We start from the raw sequence: 25,960 nt of genomic DNA on the forward strand, positions 1-25,960 counted from the left end.
GATATACACGCATAAAGAGCGTGGAATAACAAATTTATTATTAAAAAAAAGCAGAAAATTAAATTAAATATTTTTTTTTACAAGAGACTCCTCACTTTATCTCCGTCGCTGTAAACTCCGACGAAGTTACACGGCAAAATAATTCGAACCTGACAAATCATCTAAGCCTTTTCGAATCGCTTGTAAAGCTAAGAAATCAATTGGGTCTAAAATTCCATGTACAAGTAACCTATTTTGCATAAGAAAAAATAGGGGAATCGTCTTCTCCCTCCATATTCAAACTTCTACCTCCTCTTTCACCATCTTTCCCGTCACCACCACATCCTTAGTTTCTATCACCACCTGAATCTCATCCCTCCGTATATCACTGTCAAAGAACATGAAGATTATTCACACAAAAGTGAAAGATTGGGTTAAGGTAAAAGTGGAAGAACATATCAAAACCCATTTGAAGTTAAAGCTTGAATCTGAAAATTTGGATTTCGCTGGAGCATTTGAGTTCGAGATCTGGAGTATTATTTGATTCTTAAGCTAATATTGTGATTGCATACTAATTGAAAAAATTCCTAAACCCTAAAACCCAATGAAGAAAATGATGACAAATGAAACAAAAAGGACATGAAGGAGATAAAATAAATAAACTAAGAAGAGGTGAAGAACTTATCACTGATTGGAGATTTTTTAATGGCAGTGAAATCTACAAAATCGTGAAGAAGAAAGGTGTGTGGGGGGGGGGGGGGGGGGGAAGATGAAGAAAGAGAAAATGTTTTGTGGAGGTTTAATTTAATTTTCCACATTTCATTTCGTAGGTGGCATTAAAGGGTAGAGGGGTTTAGTTGACAAACTCGTAAGTACGACCACCGACATGACTAAACTGGACAAGTACAGGGTCTTCTAGACTATTCCGCCTATAATTTTTAGTTACTAATATTCACTTCATTAGTTAGATAGATTTAACAATTTCTGGGACAAAATCAACGGCGATTGTAGGCCTTTGCATTTGCCATCAGGGAAGCCCTCAGTGTTGCAAGCACAGTTGTTGTTCCTCACACACAATTTTGTGAACCGCTGGCTCACCGATTCATAGTTCCTTGCCCCTGTTGGCCCCATCTCTGAAGCTTTTACACAGCAAACACATGTACCATACGTTAACAACTAATTAAGGCGAAGAAGCAATAAGAATTAATTATAATAAAACTTAAGTATCCAATTCAAAATCTTAAAGCAATATAATACTCATCCTTAGGAAAACTTCGAACAACAATGCAAAGAAAGGCGTGATACAAAACTTTACAGAGCAAGTCCACTTATACCTAAAATTTAAAACTAAGCAAATTATATCATGAACTTGTGTACTATCGGAATATGAGATATGGAAGAAAGTAATTTTATACCAATAAATAGAAATTTCATGTCAGCCGTTTGAACAGAGAGACATTTGGGAAGCGGAAGATATCTGTTCTGTTTTATTGGCAGCCATTTACAAGGAAAAATAAACTAAAGGTGATAAATAAGTCTACTAATTAGAAATGGTGACAAGTTTGACCAGCCAAGGTCAAACTTGTCTTAAAAATGTGATTAAGTTAAATTGGAACTGAATTATAATTTTTAAAACATATAATCTTTTACAAAATACACAAAAGCCCACACACATTATACAAAATCTTCCAACCCACCCCACCCCCACCCCCACGACTCCAACTTCATTTTATTTCAAAAAAAAAAAAACAGTTCCTCAGGCTGCAAAGCAAACCGGCGACCACCCCCACCATCACCACTGCCTTTATCTCGTTTTTCTTCTTCAAAATCACTCTTCGTCCTCCTTACTACTTCTACTCGTTTTTCTATTCATTCTCAGGTAAAGTTTTTCTTTCACTTGGTTCAAAAGTTAGGGTTTTGAAATCAAAGTGTGAAAATGATGATTTTGGTTAGAGAAGATGAAGAAGAACATGGGTTTGTCTTGAATGTTGTTTGTTTTGTTGTAGTTTGGGGTACTTGTTGGACTTGTTGGGGTTTGTGAGTTTGTAAATAATGGTTGTGGTTGTGAAATGATGGTTTTTGGTGTTGTTTTTGTTCTTGTTCTCCTTATTGTTTCGAAAAAAAGGCTTGCAATTTTGTTGATGTTTTCCAACAACTGGTGTTACCTGTTGCAGTAAACTCAGCACTTGTTTGACAATTGCAAACATCTGCTGAGGTTGCATGGTTAAAAAACCCGTATTTGGTGTGTTCTGTTTAAGTTGTGAGTGAGATTTGTGATGGTTGTGTATTTGTAGTGAAATATAGATGTTTTGTAGTTAAATTTAGATGTTTTTGTTGTTGTTGTTGTTGTTGTTGTTGTTGTTGTATGGTATGGTTTAGGAAAAGTTTTGATTTTATCCAATAGCTATTGGATAAAATCAAAACAATTGCTGAGGTTTTTGCAGCAACTGAAGCAGTTGTTGCAGCATATTAACAGTTGTAAAAAATCAAAACAGTTGCTAAGTTGTTGCTACTGTTTCTCTATTTCCAACAGCTTAAGAATCTGCTTCAACAAGTAATAAGTTGTTGCAACAACTTCATATTTTGTTGCAATAGGTTCTTAATTTGTTGCAACAACTGATTACTTGTTGCAACATATTCTTTTTCCCTTTTTACTTTGAATGTTACACTAATCAATTAAAACTATTTTTCTATCTCTTGTGTGTAGATAAAATGAATCCAGTTAAAAGAAAATGAGAGAAACCAACTAAGGGAGAAAGTAAAAGAGCCAAGGTGCAAACACCATTAGATGAACTTGTGACTGCTATTTGTCAATCAATAAATTTAGAGGAAAAAGTTAGTGAAACTGGGGCTTCAGAAAGAGAGGAAACCCACGAAAACACTCAAGTAGAAGTTTCTGTTGGGCATGAAGAAGAAAGTGATAAAAATGAACAAAGTGAAGAACAACAAGAAGATAAAGAAGATGGAGGATATGATGAAGTAGAAAAAGGTGAAGAAACTAGAGAAGAACTGAAAAAGATAATGAAAAATCATCTCAAAGAGATTAAGAAAATGAAGAAGGAGATGAAGGAGGTGAAGAAAATGCAGAAAGTGAAAAGGGTAATGAAGAAGAAGGAGATGAAAGGGATGAAAGAGGTGAAGAAGATGCAGAAAGTGAAAAGGGTAATGAAGAAAGGAAACATAATATGGATGCCAATATTCTTGAGTTTTCTAGTATTGCCACAGATCCCAATAGACCTTCCATTGACGAGGTCGTCAAGAGCTTCAGCATTGAAAACTATACCGTAAGGATGCCACTGAATGGAAATAATGATTTGTCCGGGGATATTGTGGTCAAATCAAGCATGGGCAAGGGCTTTGACAAATTTAAGGGCATTCTTCGATAGCAGGGGTTGGAGAATTTCTTTAGGGCTAGCTGCTTTGGGCTCTATTTAGATTTACCCAAAGAAACCGTTGCGCTGTTTCAAATGACAATGGTGTCTGAGCTTATGAAGCATAGGATTATTTGTGATAGAAAGGATGAGGTTTGGATCAATTATTGTGGCATGCTGGTTTGCTTTGGCATGAAGGAGTTTGCTATAGTTACCGGATTGAGATGTCATCCATGTGAGCCTCTTCCTACTGTTGTATTAACCAAACCAGCCAAGGTAGCCAAGAAAGCAAAGGGTTCCAAAGCTAAGAATGATGTCTCTTTGGTAGACTTAGTGGGAAAGAGCTACATTCAGAAGAAATTGTTGGAAGATTAGGAGTCCAAAACTTTCTCAAAAAAGCACAAGGAGGCACTGTGCTTAGTTTGGTTTATGCACAGTGTTCTTTGGGCAAGAGACGTAAATAACAACATACCGCTTGGATTGACTTGCTGACTGCCAGGAACAACACAAAATTGAGTGTTGACCTTTTCAACCCCCCTAAGGAAGCTGTAAGCATTAGAACACATTCATATAGAATAAGGTTAACTTCTGTAAGCTTAAATAATTCACAACAGATAACTAGTTGTTGCCACAACTTTTGTAATCTGCTGCAAAAAAATATGCATATGTTGCGACAAGTTATGAATCTGTTGGACAATGCCCAACAGATGAGTAACCTGTTGCAATAAGTTACCCAACATATAAATCTGTTATAACATGCAACTGGTTTTTTACAATAGATGAGTAACTTGCTGCAACAAGTTACCCATCTGTTGAAAAATATCCAATAGATGAGAAACCTGCTGCAACAAGTTACCAATTTGTTAGACAATGTCCAACAAGTACCACAACTATTGCAACAGATCACTTTATTTGCTAATCTGATAACTTCTGCATCTGTTACAGCAAGTTGTTACAACAAGTACAATAATCTGTTGCAACAAGTTATTAATCTATTGGACAATATCCAACAGATGAGTAACCTGCTGCAACAAGTTACCCATCTGTTGGAAAATTTCCAACAGATGAGATACCTGTTGCAACAAGTTACCTATCTGTTGGACAATGTCCAACAGATGTGTAACCTTTTGCAACAATCTGATAACTTGTTTTAAATAGGTTTTGCTTTTCATGATTTAGCACCATTTTGATATATCTACTTTCTTTTAATAGGTTGTGAACCCATGGCTTGTCCCGACAATAAGAGAGTTGGAGATGCCATGCCTTGTCACCTTTGTACCCATAGAATATGTGTCTGATAGATTGATTGATGGGTTCAAAGGGGAATTAGGTAGAGTGACAGCCATCACTAGGGTTGATGATGTTGTTGCTGGTAGTGGTGGTTTTGTTGCTGGTCGTGATGTTGTTGTTGATGCTGGTGGTGATGTTGTTGTTGATGCTGGTAGTGGTGTTGATGCTATTGGTGTTGTTGTTCAACCTGTTGATACTGGTTGTGGTTGTGGTGGTGGTGGTGGTGTTGGTGATGATGTCCCGACAAGTATTGCTGGGGGAAAATTAAGAGATGATGATGTTGATATTGGTAGATTTACTCCAATTGTTATATTTACTGGTGTTGGAGGATTTGGTTGTAATTTTAGTGGTGGTGGATTGAGTGGTAGAAGATTTTCTGATGTTGGTGCTGACACTTTTAAGGTGCCCTCATGTGCTTGTGAATGCACCACTTGCTACGATAAAATGGATAATTTGATTAGAAAGGTGGAGGAGTTGGTGCAGGCCCAAGAAGCCACAAACACTTCTATCTAGAGGTTGATATCCAAGAGGGGTATCAATCAATCAAATAACCTTTTCTCACCCTATACTCCTGTTCATGTTCGGAGGAGGAGCAAAGCAATTGCCAAGGCACTTGCATCAGTTAGATCAAGAAAACCTGCTGCTACTCCCAGTAAGTCAATTGAGACTCCTCTTCTTCATATTGGGCCAAAAGTGCTAAAGAAGGTGGACATTCTCAAGCCTGTACATGCCCAAAGAAAGAAAAAGGTTGAGACTGCAATCAAAGCCAAAAAGAGTGGGAAAACCATGTACACAATGCATGAATTTGGAGCCCCAGACTTTAAGGCTTTAACAAGCATGGAAATTTGGTGGGAGGATTAGGTAAGTTTCAACACTTGTATATATCTATCTAATTCAGTATGTTGTTGCAACAGGTCCTTTATGTTGTTGAATCTGTTGCAGCAAGTTAACTAGCTGTTGCAACAGGTCTTTTATTTTGTTGAATCTATTGCAGCAAGTTAACTAGCTGTTGCAACAAGTAGATAATCTGTTGCAATAAGTTACTTATTTTTTACAACAAGTAACTAACTATTTTACTACTTTTACTTTAGAGTATAGATGAAGTCCTGCTTCTAATGCGTATGAGGCAAATCAATTTCCCTGAGTACTATGATTCCACTGACATAATCCTGGACCTCAACTTTTACAATAACATTCTCAAGAGGTACACAAAATTGACAAATGAGAGTACAGTTCCGAATACCGTGCCTTTGGAGGTTAGACTTGCTAAATTCAAGTGGGATTATGAAGTGATCGATTATTGTAGAAGTATTAGACCCTACCGAGCGGCTACTCGTGGGCTGGTGCAAAGAGGGTTTTAACAGTAATGAATATTGATGTCACACATTTTGTCACTCTTGAGTTCAAGATTGAAGAGGGAGTGGTAAATGCGTATGACTGCAACATTCCTGTCTACCCAGATGATGCTTTCTTTTGTTTCATGCAGCTTGTAATGGAATTGTGGCCCACGTTACTGAAACAGAGTGGCATGTTCGCACACTTGCCTGCAAAGTTACTCAATGAACCGTGAGAATTCAATAGGCTAAAGAATCTCGCCCGCAATGTCACTAGTAGGGCATGCGGTTCGTGGTTAATTGCTTTTATGGAGGCTTTGCTTACCGGCACAACTGTGACAAAATTCAAAAGTCTAATCAGCGACAACTCCGTGGGGAGGATGCAATAGAGATGAGCCTTAGGTGTGATTGAAAAGGTGTTGGAGCCCTAAGATGGGCTGATAAACAATTTATTAATTTTTTTGTTTTTTGGAACCCAAATGTGGCCTGTTGAACAATTTAAGTATATATTTGGTGTTTTTTAATGACATTATGTAATTTAAGTATATATTAGGTGTGTTTTTATGACATTATGTAATTTAAGTATATATTAGGTGTTGTTTTATGACATTATATAATCTAAGTATATATTAGGTGTTCAGTACCTTTCTAAGACATTTTGTGAAGTATATATTAGGTGTTCAGCATTTAAGTTGTGTTCAGTACATTATGTTAAGTAGTTTCAAACAAGTCACAAACATTGCTAAAAAAACGGCGGATAGCGACAGACCACATTACACACTAACTAATGACGGATTAGCTACAGAATAATAGTTTCGTCGCTAAATAAATAAAAGAAATGCTACTATCTAATTTAGCGATGGAACAACGATAGAAAACACAATCCGTCGCTAATATTTGGCGCCTTCATTTTTCCTACAGAATTAGCGACGGAAGATGGGCGACAAATTTTATTAAACTTTAGCTACGGATATAGCAACAAAACAATCCGTTGCTAATTTTTTATCATTAATAAAATATTTTAAAATTAATTGCGACGGAATTTTCCGTCGCTATATTTTAAGTTATTAATTCCCAAGTCTTTTTCTAGGGCAAAAACTCCACACAGATCTTTTTTATTATTTCCGCCGTTCTCTTATCATTTTCCCTCCTCCCTAAATAAAATTTGCACACTCTCGCATCAATATAGCACACATACATATCAGATTCACGAAATATGGAGAACGTTTTTAGGGTTTTTTTGGTATTCTGAATGGCTGTTTTTGTTTGATTTTTGATATGAGTTTCTCGAAAATGGAATATGATTTGAAGGATATTGGTTTGTGTAATAACGGGATCTGGTTGTTGTCAAAATTTCGGCCCAACATTGAGCACCGGAGTTTGCTGTAGCTGAAGGTTTTAATACATATTGGAATATTTCTGCCCAAAGGTAGAGTTCTTATCCTTCTTTGTTAATTGACATGGTATCCATCTACTGAATGTTCTCAAGATTTCTAGGTTTTCATTATTATCTCTTGGCTCTATCTTAGTGCACGCTAAAGTCACAAATCTTCAGTCTTTTAAGAACAAATTTTGTTGGATTCGGGGTCTTGGAGGGTGCGTTTTGTCAGTTTTTTGGAAGTTCATCATTTTAGGAATATATGTTAGTTTGTTAGGTTATTAGGTGAAATAGAGGTTTAATTTTGATAATTTGCCAAAAATTCAGTTGTTGATTGCATTAGAATACAATACTTCTGCAAACTCTGAGGAATGAAAAACACATAATGTGGGATTTACATTATGCCGCGAAGTTTGATATTTCAGCTAATATGTGTTTGACAGATGTATGTAAGTTGAAAAGAACTGTGTTAATTCAGTTTCACTAAATTATTAAAAACAAAAGATAAAGAAGGGTCGTATGCTTTCAGTGATTTACCACTTGATGGATGCTAGCATCATTTGAACAAACCCAGTGAGTGGTAGCATTATGTCCATGAGTGAATAGGCATTTGTTTTTTGCTGAAGAAAGTGTTGGAGGCAGTGAAGTTCAATGATAATTGAAAAAAACATGTCATGGTAATCAAGTATGAACAAGCTCTTGCCCTCAATAGCTTGAATAGTAATTTTGAAATGTAAACTTAATGTTAGAGCTAGTTTATGAACAAAAGGTTATGAGGTCGAGTTGAATTTATGGGTTCAATGTGATTTTCCTACTAGTGTGTCTATATGACATCTGTTTTCACCAGTTGGTAGTGGAATATTGGACATATTCCTACTACGATCAATCTGATGATTTGGGTTGGGGTCAGGTTTAAGGGGCTTTATGATATGTTCATGTTCAAGTGTTTATAAAAATGCTGGAATATGAAAATTAAATATACAGTGCTTGTCATCTAAAAGAAAATTAAACATGTGGTGCTTTATAAAAATTTGTTTCTGGCCTGTGATCTCATAGAGATGATTTTTAACTATAGCCTCTCTTTTCATTTGTCACTAGATTGCATCATCCAATTCCTTATTTTGTTGTTGTGAGACAGAGGAAGCAAACATCTTAAATACATATTGCTAGATTCTTAAGATGTTCTATTTCATGGATATAATTGAATAAAAAAGGGTCAAAAATACCCCTCTACTTTGGGAAAAGGGCTAAAAATATCCTCCGTTACGAATTTGGGTCAAAATACCCCTCCCGCCATTAAAGTTATAAAATATACCCCTCTCTTAACGGAAATTCCCAAATCCCCCAAAATAATCCGATTTCATTTTTAAACCTGCTCCATAATTTAACCCGACCCAACTAAATAATAACCCATACTATCCCCTTATTTCCCCTCCAATTCTCTCAAAGAAATGAAATGGGGTTATTATTTAGTTGGGTCGGGTTAAATAATGGAACGAGTTTAAAAAATGAAATCGGGTTATTTGTGGGATTTGGGAATTTCCGTTAAGAGGGGGGTATATTTGAAAACTTTAATTGCAGGAGGGGTGTTTTTGACCCAAATTCGTAATGCAGGATATTTTTAGCCCTTTTCCCAAAGTAGAGGGATATTTTTTACCCTTTTCCCTTGAATAATTCAGACTTGTACAGTAGAAAAGTGGTGTGCATTTCTCACTGGTAATTTTCTGATCAAGTCTTTTTGTAGTGGAATGCTTGTTCTAGATTCATCTAAAGCAAATGATGTGGACTTAATATTCGATCAAGCTAGACAACATGCAGCTGTTGAAGCACTTCCAGCATCCTCTGGATCTAAAAGCTTTACTGGATCTACAAGAAGACTTACCGGTTCATTTTCTTACCTCTATTTTTTTCTTGTATTTTCCCGTGATTCTTCATACACCATGTTGTATAATTGAGTGTGGTAAAGAGGACATGAAGGGTGCAACTGATTAGGAGACTGACACATATTTGTCCGTTTCTACTGATTAAGTTGGAATTCATGACTATCTCTACTGGTTAAGCTAGAAGTCATGAGACCCATGACTCTGAACTTACTCATTAAAAAATGTACTTGGTAAGTTAATTAATCAATTCACGTGAATTTTCCTTTCTACTAGTCTGAAGTTAATACTTAATGTTGCTATTATGTGTAACTTTAATCGGTTCTTCTTCCCTTTAGAAGGCATTCAGATTTTCATACTTGTAAAATTAAAGATATACAACAATTGCTGTCAACTAAAAACATCATGTAAATTAGCTGACTTTTTAGCCAAAATTATTCCTTATCTTTGAGGGTAGATTTAACTTTCCTTTAAATATAATCTTGAGCACCATTTGTCCTTTTAAGTTTGCAAAACGTACCACCTGCTGCTTAAAAAATGAAAACCATCTCTCTTTCACCCACAAATCAGTCAGTTTCCCTCGTAGGGACAATTTTGGCTTAAAAAAACTCTAATTTAGATCTTTGTGTGGCATATTGTTTTTTTGGATCCTAAACATACTTGTGTATGTGTGACGACATTTTAAGGTAAAATGTTTCTGATTGTCTTGGGATATTTGGTGTTTTTGATCAGGATGCAGAGCGGCAGGATAAATATCAGGCAAGTATGTTGAATAGGGTGGTAAAGGAGGTGGAGGAGGGCATGCCAATTTTGCACAAAACATGAACTTGGGAGATCCATTTATCTATAAACATTTTGGGAACCATGATTACAATTAGCATATACAAGGCCCTTGTAGAACTTAGGGTGGTAGACATGCCAATAGAAGCCTCACATTAGTTAGCTTATTTTTGTACTTCATTGTTGGTATTGCTGATGCTTTGAATTTAAATATACAATTACATGTGTTTTTTTATTTTATCTATTTTGTACATTTATAATATTAATTTATATGAATTTCAGTCATTTCTAAGCATATCCAATAGTATTATGTAATATGATTTGAACATGATGTATTTAAAATATTAAATAAAAGATTTTTTTTTTCAAAAAAATATTGCTATAGATTTGCGACGGATATATTTCGTAGCTAAAATTAACTTGTAAAGTAAAATGTTGCGACGGATTAGCAATGAAGTTTTCATCGCGAATTAATACTAAAGACGAAATAAATTATGAATTTAGCGACAAATTTGATGAAAATAGCGACGGATCTTTTGGTCGCTAGGTTTAGCAATGGATGAAATCCTTCGCAAATCTTGCGACGAACTTCAATTTTTTGTCGCAAAGGGGTTAGCAACGAGCAAAATAGTAACAGACAAAAATCCGTTGCTAATCCTTCGTTAAATGTATTTAGCGATAGAAATATGCTCTTTAGCGACGGATTTCGTCCGTCGCTAAATTCAGTTTTTTTAGTAGTGAAAATCTAATAGCTGTTGAAGAAGTTGCAACAAGTTGATAATCTGTTGCAACAAGTTTATAATCAGTTGCAATAGATGAGTCAGTTGTTGCAACAAGTTGATAATCAGTTGCAATAGATGAATCAGTTGTTGCAACAAGTTGATAATCTGTTGCAACAGATGCATCAGTTGTTGCAAGATGGGTCAGTTATTGTGACAAATCTAACAGCTATTGAAGAAGTTGCAACAAGTTGATAATCTGTTGCAACAAGTTTCTGATCTGTTGCAACAGATGAGTCAGTTGTTGCGACAAATCTAACAGCTGTTGAAGAAGTGGTAACAAGTTGATAATCTATTGCAACAGATGAGGCAGTTGTTGCAACAAATCTAGCAGCTGTTGAAGAAGTTGCAATAAGTTGATTATCTGTTGCAACAGATGGGTCAGTTGTTGCAACAAGTTTATAATTTTTTGCAACAAGTGGCTAATCTGTTGCAACAGATGAGTAACCTGTTTAAACAAGTTACTTAGTTTAAACAATAAATATCATTGGTTTTCTTTGTTTATATCTCAATATGGGTGAATCAAGTAGTTCTCAGTAAATTACTCCAACGATCGCTCGATTTAGGAAGAATACACTTAGTTGATCATATGTCCTGACTCAGAATACCATTAAATTGGTTATGTACATATACTAAACAATACATATCATTGGTTTTCTTTGTTTACATCTAAATATGGGTGAATCAAGTAGTTCTCATCAAATTACTCAAACGATCGCTCGATTTGGGAATTATACACTTAGAATTACCCATCTAATCAATGAAATTACAGTCTAATCCATTAAGGATGTTAGTAGATAAATATATTGATCACTAAATATCATTGAATCCCTTTGTTTAACACTAAATATCATTGATTCCCTTTGTTGATCACTAAATATATATGTGACTCATATCCTAGCTGTTGCAGCAATTGCATGATCTGTTGCAGCAATTGCATGATCTGTAACAACAATTGTATAATCCGTTGTAGCAATTGCATAATCTGTTACAGCAATTGCATAACCTGTTGCGGCAATTGCATAATCTGCTGCAGCAATTGCATAATCTGTTGCAGCATGTAACATAGTTATTGAATAAGTCATATCACTTGTTGGATAAAACACAACAAGTTAAAGAGTTTCTGCAACAACTCATTCCATTTATTGTAAAAACTCAAAACACCAAATAACTTGCTGTAACAAGTCATGTCACTTGTTGGAAAATCAAGTTAAGCTAGTTGCTGCAACAAGTCCAATTACTAGTTGGGAAAATCCCAACAAGTTATAGAACTATTGCAACAGAATTATTGCTTGGTGGAAACTGTTCAGAAATTGCAAAACCATAGAACATACATTGGTGATTTGAGCAAGATCAACATATCATTTAAACCAAGTTCACTAACAGAAACAACAGAATTTTCCATCATAAGAAAGAACAACATAAAAATGTCATAAAATCCAATTTCACAAACACCAACAATAGTAATTATTATTACAAGACATTGCAAGATTAACAACTATGGACCAATTCGATTTGGGCATGTAGTTTTTTTATGGCCAGTTGCTTTGCATATGGAGCATTTGTTTTTCCTCGTTGCAAATGATTCCCCGATTCCACGCCTCCTCTTTGTCCTTCTTCTTCCCGGTTTGCTCGGATCAACATGCAGAGGAGGTATTTCTCTCTCTAAAATCTCCATAGGAACTTCCCAAGATTCTTCAGAAGGCACGGGATTCATTTCCTCACAGTATGCAATTATGTAATTCTCCACCCTATAATATGGAGATGAGTAGTCAAAAATCCGCCTTCCAAAGTCTTCACCATATTGGACTCGAAGCGCTGCCATAGCATGTGGACAAGGTATTTTGTCCAGGTCAAAAACTCTACAAGTACAAGATCTTCTTTGCAGATCGACTGTTGCAACTGAACCGCGGTCAACGACGCTGAACTTGTAGTTGGCAATTTGATGGGCCAATAAATTATTCCCCAAATTGACAAATTTTGATTTTTTTTTCCTATTGAGGGAACAAAGATGGTTGGTGAGTCGATGAACTCCATACGCCTCTCATGAAATTTCTCAGTAAACCTCCTGTTTATGAAATCAAATAGAGCAATAATGGAAAATTCTCTTTGAACATTGAACATTGAGTTCACCGACTCAGCAGCGTTTGTCATCATAAAATTATACCTGACAAAACAAACATATTAGTGTTGGAAAAGGTGGCTCAGCTGTTGGAAAAATCACAACAAGTAGAATATATGTTGCAACAAGTAACCTATTAGTTGCAGCAGATATGTTACTTGTTGGAAATAGAAATGTGCAAATACCTATTTTCAGGGCAGAATGCCCTGCTCCATCTGTGGAATCCAGCATGTTCAAGATGTTCGGCGGCCCCAGGAACCAAATCTTTGATTTGATTGAAACGGTTATTGAAGACATCAATATTGTACACTTTTTCTGCTTTATAAAATTGAGATATGACCACCCCATTGTGAAAGGTGGTTTTCAGATTTTCCCCTAGGTGCCTCATGCAAAAACCATAATGACACGTAGGGAAGACAATTGAAACAACCTTTTTGATACTTGGACATCTATCAGAAATTATGCACAACTCAGGGGTGTCTTATATATAGCTTCTCATTTGTTCAAAAAAATATTTGTACGACGCATCACACTCCTTGTCCACTACAAAAAATGCCACCAGAAAAATATGATTCTCCGCATCTTATGTGACTGCTGACAACAACACTCCTTCGTACTTGCTCCTCAAGAATGTCCCATCGATAGCTATGACTTTTTTCATTTGCGCAAAACCAAGAATCCAAGCCTTATTGGCTACAAAAAATTACTTCAACTTCCCATTTTCATCAACCTTCAATGTCGTCTTGCTTCCTGGATTTGTAGAACGAAGCATATAATGGTACGCATCAAGCACCGCATACCCGTGCTCATGTGTCCCTCTTGTCAAAGCCTTTGCAATCTCCATGCCCTTCCAGACCTTCCAATAACTTACCTCATAAACCAATTCTGTACGGATTGATTGACTCATATCTTTTGTAGATGGGCCTTTACCACAAGGAAACTTATCTTTGAAGTATTCACCAATGACTTTCGCTGTAGCATGTGGATTATGGCTCGTAATGTACTCAGAACCACATGTGTGATGCTTTATGTAGGTTCTGATAAAAAATCTGTCAGAACTTAAAAGCTTCACAGCACTCAGCCACCACTTGCACTCTGGATGTACACTTCTGAAGCAATACACAGTACGTGAATTAATCACCTTCTGGATTCTAAAAGTTTTCTCCAAGCAAGTAAGTTTCAACGAAGTTGCTAGTGCTTCCTTGTTCTTGAATGACATTTCTTTATAAAAACCTGTTTCATCATCTTGAACATTGCTAGGCTGTATTGATTGTGTAGTGCCCACTGTATTGCTCACAACTTCGGTTATAGGAATCTGGTCAACCTTGTTGACACCTAATTTTCACCTCATAAGACGCGTATTTTAAATTTTCAAAATTCCCAAGTCAAAGACGGAGAAAGGATGCTCCTCAAAAATTAAAATTTCAAAAATTCTGAGAAAATTGCAAAAAATTGACATTTAATTATTATTCTGTAAAAATTGATAATTGCGAGAAAATTACGAGTTATTTACTTTCATATATATATAATTCAAAAAGAAGATGTGTATCCTGCTCCATTTAGCTCAGAAATATTGTTAATTAAGATGACGTATGAATTACTGTTCATTTGGACCGTATTATTTACATTTTTTATATTCTCCGAAACTATATCAATATTAGGCTTGTTTTGAAGCTAATATTTTAAATTTACGAGTTTTAAACTTTAATCTGCCTAAATAACTACTTTTATTTAAGTTATAGGCGTATTTTAATGCTTAGTTTTATTCTAACTTAAAATAGAGGGGGGGATTGAATTTAACCTTTTTAAAAAACTAAGGGGAAACTTTAAAAAAAATAGGGGTGGAAGTTTATTTTTAATAAACTTTCCACCACCACCCCTCCCCCCCCCCCCCCCCCCCAACTCTCAGTTCCTCCCCACCCTGACTCCCTTTCTTCCTTCAGGCGATTATACGCGACTTTAGGGTTCCGCCATGGTGGCGATGCCACGACATTTCACTGCCATTTTTTGGCCAGATTTGTAAGGGCTTTCATGCCCAGTCATGAGCTCTTACGTTTTCCAGGTTCAATTTTGTATAATTTTTAATTACCAATCGCAAATTGGGTTTTCTTTAGGAGGTTACTTAGGTTTCCTCTTGTGCATGGTTGCCATGGGCGAGGCCATGAGCCTTTAGCCAGCTTGTGTGCCATGCACACTCGAATGAGGGAATCTAGGGAAATTTCCTAGAAATTCCCTCAGATTGGGTACTATTTTAGGGGTTTCTATCCTATTTAGCTGTTGAATGTACTGGGTTTTGTCCTATTAATGACTAGGTGTACTATCCTAGTATTTTGCTGATTTGTTGGATTTATATTTTGATTTTAGGATATAAATTTATTATATTGTGTGATATGTGAAATTCTGGTTGGTTGAGGTACGAATTAGTACATAAATTAGCTGTAATTTTATTGGAACTTTACTGGATTTTTGAATGAGGGATTGGGGGGAATTTGGTGGTGGATGGACTCTCCTTTCCATTTTTGTCCCTTAGACCTATTTCTAATCCTATAAATAGAAAGAATTGTCCATGAGAGAGGGTCTTCTTTCTTTTAGGTTTTTTTTTTTTTGAGAAAATCCCAAGTAAAAAATCCTTCTTAGCTCCAAATATATTAGAAATATTCAACAAATATACCACCTATATATATAGACTATATACTATACTATATCACTACTAGACATATAAAGGCACTACAAATACATATTCTATTTTAGACTACTCTAGATATACTAGTAAAAGAAAAGTTTCCAAAGAAAAGGTTGATTTCCAAGGGCTTGAGTGCTGGTGCTGAAGTTGTGATACATCTCTCTTGTTTTGATCTTTTGGTTGCCCCATCGAAAGGTATTACCCTACTCTAGCTTTTTTCATATTTATTGTTTCAATTTGTTTGATGGATTGTCTGTCTATATGTGATTCTAAAGCCACTTTAAGATTCCATTTAAAGAACTTAGTGTTTGTATCTATTTAAGATATAGAGACCTAAGGGGACCATGGAAAAGCTGTACCCTGTAACACTAGGCACTTTGAGTTTAATATGAATCTAATGATCATATCTTGTCATCCCTCTACTATCTATGATACAAAAAACTAGTCCTACGTCCTTTAAACTTAATTTATCTAATGAACTTACAATTTCTTTGTGGAGATGTCCTTAGGCCATGTTTGGAAGTTGATTGTAATTTGAAATTATGGAAATTGCTTGAGTGTAATTACTGTTTTGAAAGAAGGAATAAAATGAGTCTCATGATTCCCTAAAATTGGTTGAGTGTTCTAACAGGGTTGAAGTGAGTTAATAGCCTATAGGACCCTGAAATTACAAATTGTTGATATGAGAGTTAAAATGGAGACTTATTCTGTTAAAATGAAGCCTAATCAGTTCTTAAATGCTTATGTGTGCTTAGTTGAAATATCAAGAGTTGAAATAACAAAGATTAGAAATTTCTTGTTTGTTTAATACCTATTTCTGTTTTGAATCATCTAAGTCATGTAGAGGTTTAAAGAACCTATTTTTGACCTTGAAGTGGTAAATGGTTGCTATGTGTTATCTTGACATTTGGCACTGTCTTAAATTCATTTGGTTGTCTTAGAGGAGAACTGAGTTTGCTACTTGCTAAACAAGACTAAAATTGTAAAAAAAACAAACCTGTTGACTTAAAAATATTAGAGATTGTATTATGGCTTGCAATTTTGCTTATTTTTTCTCAAGTCTAAAAAATGGAAACCGAGTGACATTCTCCTATACCAAAGATGATCTCCATGATTCTTGTTAAGTTTTGTAATGCAATTTGAATGGGCTATTGAAGTTTGAACTATGAGTTTTATTTCTGCCCACCATTGATTACTAAGCTGGCTTAATTAACAGACTGCTAAAACTGTAAAAGTGGCTTTAAACCTCTTGTGAAAGTGTGTATGCTTTGGTTCACCTGATTGCTTGTCCTTGACTCTATATTTAAATGAAGTTCCCATGATAGTAATTAAGACTTGATTAATAAATTGGTTCTGGACAAGAAATGGGCTTGGCATAACTTATAATGCTTAGGGAATCCTGTGAGTTTCAACTTTTCATCCACTTGGATTTTTTTTAGAATCGGTGTTGCCTTGCCAAACTGGTCACTTTGGTTTGTTTCAGCTTAGCCTGATTTGTGCCTAGGGGCTTTGTGTGCAACATTGTTGAATCCTTAGTATCCCTGAATTCCTGAAAGATATGTTGAATTCAGTTTGTAAACTTTGTTGGTAGTTTGGTAATTGTTTAAGTTAGGCTAAGAAAAACCTGTGATTACAAGTTTCCTTTATAAGAGAAGTGGAGAAAAGAAAGTTTGTCAAACTGGATTGGTATTGTCCTATTCTAGTCTAATTGATCATATTTTGACTACAAAATTTACTCTTTGCATTAGTATTTTGAAGCTGGTTCATGAGTAACTTAAGTTTGGTTTGAAATTGCTTATTACCCCCCTTTCTTGTGTTGGCTGGACTGTCTCTTGATGCCTCTATTTGAAGTTATCGTTGACTGCGTATTTGCCTAATTTTTAGTTGAATATTGAGTAGCATAAACTTCGAAAAAACCCTTTGGCATTTGCTGGGAAGATTGTGACATTTAGGGGAGGAGTATATAGTGTATATCTAGTGTATATGAGGGTATGTCCCTTTGAAGGATTTTGCTCTTTATATACAAACCCATCACCCAGTATATCATGGTTTAACACTTACAAAAATTTGAGATAAAAATGCCATGGTATATCTGTGGTATATCATGTATATTACCTTTTATACTTAAGAAATTTTTAGTCTGGGCTTGTCATTTGGGCCTATTATCCGTGTGTGGTTATTGTTGGGCATGTTGCATACTTGCGCTGTTTTTTCGTTATTCTGTCGTTACTAAGTATTAAGTTGGCCTTGGCCCAGAGCTGATATAATTCATTTTTGGTATTGTAATAATCATTATAGTTTTTATTTTGTACTTAGTTAATTTGTGAATATATACTAATGTCATGTATGTCCTTTACCTCTCTGTCATCCAAAACCCGTTGGTGGGCCCCAATAGGGCCCGCTAACGTATTCAGATCGAATCAACCCCAACTTGGAGCGAAATGGAGCATACGTTGGAATTAAGATGAACCCGATTGCATAAACATTTTCTTTTTGGGCTTGGTCGGCCCAAATTCTCTATCTCCTTTAGATTACGCATTTTAAGTTATTATTTGTGCAATTATTATGTCAATTGGAACCCTTATGAGATTGTTGTATTTTAAAGTCGCCAAAATGAGTTTACTACAAAAATCAAGATTAATTTTGAGACTTTAATGCAAATTGAGACTGGTTTGATTAAAGGACCAAAACTGCCGACTTTGTAAAATGTGGGATTGGTTTGAACATTTACGAAAATATATGGACTTGGACATGTGGACTGATTTGGACAAAACTTGTGAGACTAATATGATTATTTAGACTTAGGCTAAAAAGAATAAAGTTTGATTAAAACTTGGCAAAAGATAGAACAAAAAATGGACTATATAATATTATATGGACTATAGTAGTATTCCTAAATTATTTTCTTAAAAACTATTTTCCTATACTCTAAAATATTTTTCAAAAACTATTTTTTGGGTGGACTTACGTAGATTCCTACTTAGGCTAAGAGCCTTCGGGTATTAGCACAAGTGTTCTAGTCCGACACCCTAAAACATCCAATTTTGGGTAAAATTTTACCGATTTTGATTCTTGAAACGGGGTATATTTTGCATGAATGACTAATTTCTATTTGCGGAAATAGGAAACAAAAACTGCTTTTTATCACAAATCAATTTATATTTTACAAAGGGGTACTATTAGAACCCGTAGGTCAACCGTATTTTACGGATCCTTAATACCGGGGTGCCTAACACCTTCCCCGGGGATCACCAGAACCCTTACCCATACTTTGGTTAGATTAGGATTCTTTTAAAACTTAACTGCTTTAAATGAACCCTTTTCGAATCAGTTTTCCTAATTTTTCTAAAAATTAGGTGGCGACTCTAAAATAAGTCCATTTAGAGCACCATCCACGTAGAAGTATATTTTTTCCTTTTTGCCGGTACAATTGACAACCGTACTTCCCCGGGACACTTTCCTTTTTAAATGAGGCAAGTGCAACTACGAATCGGAAAAAATAGAACCGCTACAATCCCCACTTCCATTATCTGGGATACCACATCCACCCCATCCAATTCATTATCTAACACATCTTGTTGGTCTTAAGATAAATTGTGGGTCTCTACCGGGCTTCCAACAACGTATACCCTTAAAATGGGCCTAGCTACATCATTCAAATAAGCACGCAAACAAACCTGATCAGTTATCTTAAATGGCAAGACCTTCTGATTTTGAAAAGAGTTGTGCATGTAAGTGATGGCAAGATCTTTTGGTTCATAACTTAATTCGCAATAGGTGATGATTAGTTTTACAAAATCATCAAACACAACATCTCTTTGGATAGTCATCACTATCATCTCTATCGTGTCACTACCTTTCCATCACCAAATATATCAATTGTTCTTCTCGATCCATTCACCATGACAATCAACCCCTATTGTTATTGAGTCCCCTATTAGTGGTGTTCGAGGTACCTGAAGATATTTTGTTTAACAAAAAAAATTGGTCATGAGAGTACATACCAAACTATAACAAAATCAAACATCTGCAGCAGTCGTTCCAACAGATTATTGACTTGTTGGAACAAGTGGACTACTTGTTGCAACATGTAATCAACTTGTTGCAACAAGTCACTAATCTATTAGAGTCAGCTTCAGTTTTTTGGGGTACTGTTTCAGACTGTTGAAGATGTCCAACATATTAGTGAGTTGTTGCAACAGGTGTATTACCTATTGCAACAAGTATTTCACTTGTTGCAGCAAGTCAATAATCTGTTGGAAGCAGCTTCAGTTTTTTTGGGTTCTGTTTCAGACTGTTGAAGATGTCCAACAGATTAGTGAGTTATTGCAACAGGTGTATTACCTGTTGCAACAAGTATTACACTTGTTGCAGCAAGTCAATAATCTGTTGGAAGCAGCTTCAGTTTTTTGAGTTCTATTTCAGACAAAAACTGAAGCTGACTCCAACAGATCATTGAGTTGTTGCAACAAGTGGAATACCTATTGCAACCACTCACTCAGTTGTTGCAGGTTATTTATACAATAATGTATTTAGCAATGGTTGCAACAATTACAACAACTACATAATCTATTGTAGAAGTTGCAACAACCACATTATATGTTGCAACAACCACATTATCTGTTGCAACAACTACAACAGCTACTGTAAGTTGTTGGAAAATCAGTAGATTTATCCCCAGATGAAAAATTGAAATAAAACAGTATTGTTTTACTTACCAAATGAGCGGAAAACACTTATGAAGTAATTCCCAGTGCTACACGAACAAAATCCAGTCAAAAAATTACAAAATCGGGTGGTCTCGTTTTTTTCTTTCTTGAGCAACAATGGCGGACGAAGAAGAAGAAGAAGAAGAAGAAGAAGAAGAAGAAGAAGAAGAAAGCAGAACAATGGAATGAGAGGAAAACACTTATGAAGTAATTCTCAGTGCTATACGGAAGAAATCCAGTCAAAAAATTGGAAAATCGGGTGGTCTTATTTTTTCTTTCTTGAGCAACAATGGCGGACGAAGAAGAAGAAGAAGAAGAAGAAAGCAAAACAGTGGTCGAAGAAGAAGAAACCAGCAGAATAAGAAGAAGCAAGAAGAAGGAGAAAGGAAGCAAAAAAGAAGAGCCAAAAATGGTGGAAACGGCGCAGGCAAAATGAAAAATTGGCGCGTTTTTTTTTTTTTTGCTTTGTAGGGTTTATATGGATTGGGTCAAAGTGTTAAAAATAAAACTTGGGGGCAAAGTGTTAAAAACAAAATTTGGGGGCAAAGTGTTAAAAAATAAAGCTTGGGGTCAAAGTGTTAAAAATATAACTTTGGGGCAAGTCAAAACTCCTTAATCACTAATCCACAGTTTATCACCCCTACCCAATTAAAAAAACTAGAGTTACCCAACTCAATTTTTAAACCTTTTTGTCACCTTTAATTAAAAGCCCCCAGTTACAGAGGGCTTTGCCGTTTGGGAATCGACTTTTGGAGTCCATATTAAAATATACAAAACGGTTTTTTTCTTTCTATTCCCAACTTTTTTAAGATTAAGGAGAAATTACTAAAAAAAAAAGAGAGAAATTAGATAAAAACAAATGCTGGCTTATGAGAGTGTCACATCACCGGACCTTTATCCTGCAATTATATATATAGACATATATAGATGATATCTTTTTTAATCAGCTGTTTTTTATGCTTTCTAGGTGTCTAAGTTTCTTCATTTTCCCTTTCCTTATTTGTCATTAGTTATTAGTGTTTCATATTCTTTTGTCGCAAAAAAATTCTTTCTTAACATGAGCATTGATTTGTAGTAACCCAATTTGTCGCACTCTTCTAAAGACGGACAATTGCAAATAAGTCACAGAAAGGGGGGGGGGGGGGGGGGGGGGGGGGGGGGAACAAGGAGTGAAAGGAAACTAATACATTTTGTGGATTGGTTGCAAAATTCTGCTTCTTAATAGATGATAACCGTTGTATTTTGTCATTATTATGTACAGCTAGAATATTAGTCATTATGTACAGCTAGAATATTTCCTAGAATATTATGTATAGCTAGAATATGTCCTAGAATAAGGTAAGTCTCTTGTATATATTGATGACAGAACATCATAATTAATCAAGGAATTGATTTCCTACATGGTATCAGACTAGGTTTTCCTTCTCCATCACAACCTAGCCGCCACCCTAACCCTAGCCGGCCGCACCTCCTCTCTCCTCTTCGTTCCTCTTCTTCCTCACTTATTCTCCCTCCCTTCGTCTTCAAAGCCACCATGACTGACGCAGGCGCAAAGTTTCACTCTGCCCTCTCCATAACTAATGTCAAATCTCTCGTTGCTTTCACATTGGACATTGAAAATGGTCCATATCATTCATGGGTGGCGTTATTTAAGGTGCAAGCCTGAGTGCATAACCTAATGCATCACATTATCCCTCCTACAGAGGCCGCGACTAAGGCCAAAATTGATGCCTTACGGGCAGCTGATCCTGAACTCTATGATCGTCTTGATGCGGCAGTCCTACAGTGGATATATGGTACGATCTCTCTTGAATTACTTCAAGCCATATTGGTGAAGGATGACACCGCGGCGAAAGCTTGGCAGAGGTTGGAGGCCATCTTTCAAGATAACAAGGGTTCCAGGGCAACCCATCTCGAGGAAGAACTTGCTGCTGTCTCTCTCGAAATTTTTTCAAGTGCGGATGCGTATTGCAACCACGTGAAAACCTTGGCGGACAGGCTGGCTGATGTGGATGCTCCGGTGGCAAATAGTCGCCTTGTCTTGCGGCTCATTGGTGGTCTTCCAGAGGCCTACTCTGGCACGATGGATTTTTTCCAAAATCAGGACCCATTACCACCTTTTGAAAGCGTTCGATCCCGAATAAAACTGGCGGAACGTACTCTAAAAAACCGTCTCTCCAAAGAAGCCGGCGGGAATGCTGCTTTTATTGCCTCTACTGGCGGTGCCCAACCAGGTAACATGGAACATGTTAACTCTAATTCTCAGAATAATTTTTCTTCAAGTTCCAATCATGGCAGAAACAATAACAACAAGAACAAGAAGAAAAATAATAATGGAAGGAACAATGGGCAAAACCGCAATAATGGTCGCGGTGGGGGTGGCCAGAACGGTGGCCGCGGCACCAACCAGTAGCCGACTGGCGATACCAGCCAGTGGCAGCCGCGCCACGTTCTCCTCCCTTACCCCCCCCCCCCCCCCCATATGGGCAGTGGCCGTCGCAGTGGGCTGCTCCACCGTGCCCCTACTCGACTGCTCCACGTCAACAACCCCGACCGGCGATGCAGCCCGGTATTCTCGGGCCTAGACCTCAACAGGCCTACGCGACCTCTGTAGCCCAGCCCTATATTGGCTACACTCCGACGGATATTGAGGCGGCAATGCATACATTTTCTATCGCTCCACCGGATGGAAATTGGTATATGGATATCGGTGCAACATCACATATGTGCTCGGACCAAGGTACACTCTCACCTTATTTTAATTTGAGCAATAGTAATCATCGCATTGTTGTTGGTAATGGGCATGTAATTCCAATTCATGGTTTCGGGAACACTACTCTCTCACCTCCGCGCCCCCTTCTCACCTTAAATAAAGTATTTCATGCACCCAAGCTCATTAAAAATCTTATCTCCGTCCGAAAATTTGCCACTGATAACTGGGTTTCTGTTGAATTTGACCCGTTTGGTTTTTATGTGAGGGATTTCCAGACGGGGAACAAACTAATGAGATGTAACAGTAGCGGGGACCTCTATCCACTCTCCACCGTCATCCAGGCCTCACCTTCAAAATCTCCTTCCGTCTTCACTGCTTTGTCTCCTGATTTATGGCATCCTCGCTTAGGACATCCGGGAGCCAATACTTTATGCTCTCTTCATAAAAAGCATTTTATTGAATGTAATAGGAACAAACAGTTTTTATGTTCATCTTGTACTTTGGGGAAACAAGTTAAATTACCCTTTTATGAATCGATGTCATTCACTGCTTTTCCATTTGATATAGTTCCTATTGATCTTTGGACATCGCCCGTAGCTAGCTCTAATGGGCATCGTTACTATGTACTATTTATTGATGATTTTAGTAAATTTTTGTGGACTTTTCCTATCTCTAAGAAGTCTCAAGTTTACTCTTTTTTCACCTCATTCTATGCTCTTGTCAAAACTCAATTTGAAAGGCCCATTAAAAATTTACAATGTGACAATGGGAAAGAATTTGATAACGGGCCACTTTAAGTATTTGCTCAAAAACATGTAATGCAATTCCGCCTCTCTTGCCCTCACACATCTCCTCAAAATGGAAAAGCGAAACGTCACATCCAATCCATAAATAATGTAATTCGGACCCTGCTCACCCATGCCTCGATGCCCCCCTCTTTTTGGCATCATGCACTTTCTATGGCCACATATCTTTTGAACATTCTCCCCACTAAAGTTCTCGGATCCTCTTCCCCTACTCAACTCCTCTACCAAAAAGATCCTAACTATTCCCATCTTCGGGTTTTTGGATGTCTATGTTTTCCTTTGTTTCCATCCACCGCCATTCATAAGTTACAAGCACGGTCCACTCCTTGTGTCTTTCTTAGGTACCCTTCTGATCATAGGGGATATAAGTGTTATAACATGTCAACCCGGAAAATATTTGTTGCCCGTCATGTGGTATTTGATGAGCACACATTCCCATTCTCAAAACTTCATACTCCTGCATCTCACACGTATGAATTTTTGGACAATAATGTTAATCCATACATCACTCATCATATGCAACGAAACTCTGGCAATACATCTCCCAACACTCTAAATCCCCTCCCACCTCAACTCGCGGCCACTCCTAGTCCCCAGCCGCTGCCCACCCCACCGCAGGACAGCCCTCCCGATGCTCCTGCACCGCTGCCTTCCACCCCCCTCCACCGCCTACGGCCCACTCCCTACAGCAGCCACACCCCATGACTACTCGGTCCTGTAATGGCATTTTCAAACCCAATTTGAAATATTCCTCCAACTTTAATACCGAGACCACTACCTCCATCTCTCCCTTACCTAAAAATCCCGTAAGTGCTCTCCGTGACTTAAATTGGAAGAATGCCATGATGGATGAATTTAATGCTCTAATTGAAAATAAGACATGGGAGTTAGTTCTTCGACCTGCTAATGTTAATGTGATTCGGTCAATGTGGATTTTCCGTCATAAAAAGAAATCTAATGGTTCTTTTGTGAGGCATAAAGCCCGTCTTGTAGGTGATGACAAGTCTTAACAGAAGGGTGTTGACTGTGAGGAGACCTTTAGTCCGGTGGTCAAGCCGGCATCCATTCGCACTGTGCTAAGTATTGCATTATCTTATTTTTGGCCCATACACCAGCTCGATGTCAAGAATGCTTTTCTTCATGGCAATCTCTCTGACACTGTGTATATGCATCAACCATTGGGGTTTCGGGACCCCAATTTTCCTGATCATGTCTGCCTATTGAAGAAGTCTCTCTACGGCCTGAAACAAGCTCCTCGGGCTTGGTACCAGCGGTTTGCCGATTTTGTCGCCACCATTGGCTTCTCACACAGAAGGTCTGATCACTCATTATTCATTTATCGCAGGGGTTCTGATATTGCATATATACTGCTTTATGTCGACGACATCATTCTTACGGCCTCTTCAGACGATCTCCGTAAGTCTATTATGGCACTCTTGAGTGCTGAGTTTGCCATGAAAGACCTTGGTCCACTGAGCTATTTCTTGGGTATTGTTGTTACTCGTAATGCAGATGGATTATTTTTATCACAGAAGCAGTATGCCGAAGAAATCCTGGAACGGGCAGGTATGTCACACTGTAGCCCGTCTCCTACACCTGTTGACACGAAGCCGAAGCTAAGTGCCTCAAAACATACACCATTTGATGATCCCACTAAGTATCGTCAGCTTGCTGAGGCTTTGTAGTACCTTACATTCACTAGACCAGACATCTCTTATGCCGTCCAACAGGTGTGTCTCCACATGCATGACCCTCGTAATAAACATATGGCTGCTCTTAAGCGTATTCTGCGCTACATTCAGGGGTTATCGATTTTGGTTTGCATCTCTATAAGTCTACTGTCAACAGCTTAGTCTCCCATACAGATGCAGATTGGGGTGGCTGCCCGGATACCAGACGCTCCACCTCTGGCTATTATGTCTTTCTCGGTGACAACTTGATTTCTTGGTCCTCAAAACATTAGCCTATGCTCTCTCGTTCTAGTGCCGAGGCCGAATACAGGGGAGTTGCTAATGTTGTCTCCGAATCCTGCTGGATCAGGAATTTACTCCTTGAGCTACATTTCCCGATCCAAAAGGCGACACTTGTTTATTATGACAATGTGAGTGCGATATACTTATCAGGTAACCCGGTACA

General features: G+C 37.2%; 1 protein-coding gene and 1 long non-coding RNA gene across 2 annotated transcripts; both read left to right on the plus strand.

Moving 5' to 3' along the window:
- Positions 1–7,064: 7,064 nt before the first annotated feature.
- LOC132609005 (uncharacterized) lies at positions 7,065–10,307 on the plus strand. The gene is made up of 3 exons (XR_009570641.1): positions 7,065–7,403; positions 9,097–9,236; positions 9,965–10,307. It is a non-coding gene; the product is annotated as an uncharacterized LOC132609005 (long non-coding RNA).
- An 11,676-nt stretch (positions 10,308–21,983) lies between these two features.
- Positions 21,984–22,718, plus strand: LOC132611995 (uncharacterized). Its single transcript, XM_060326349.1, has one exon. The coding sequence runs from the start codon at positions 21,984–21,986 to the stop codon at positions 22,716–22,718; it is 735 nt and encodes a 244-aa protein (XP_060182332.1).
- Positions 22,719–25,960: the final 3,242 nt, after the last annotated feature.

The sequence above is a fragment of the Lycium barbarum genome, chromosome 9 (assembly GCF_019175385.1).
Source record: "Lycium barbarum isolate Lr01 chromosome 9, ASM1917538v2, whole genome shotgun sequence".
NCBI classification, from domain to species: Eukaryota; Viridiplantae; Streptophyta; class Magnoliopsida; order Solanales; family Solanaceae; genus Lycium; species Lycium barbarum.

Bases quoted from the DNA above. Each gene is read 5' to 3' on its own strand.
- LOC132611995 (XM_060326349.1), top strand. From the start codon at position 21,984: ATGCATCACATTATCCCTCCTACAGAGGCCGCGACTAAGGCCAAAATT.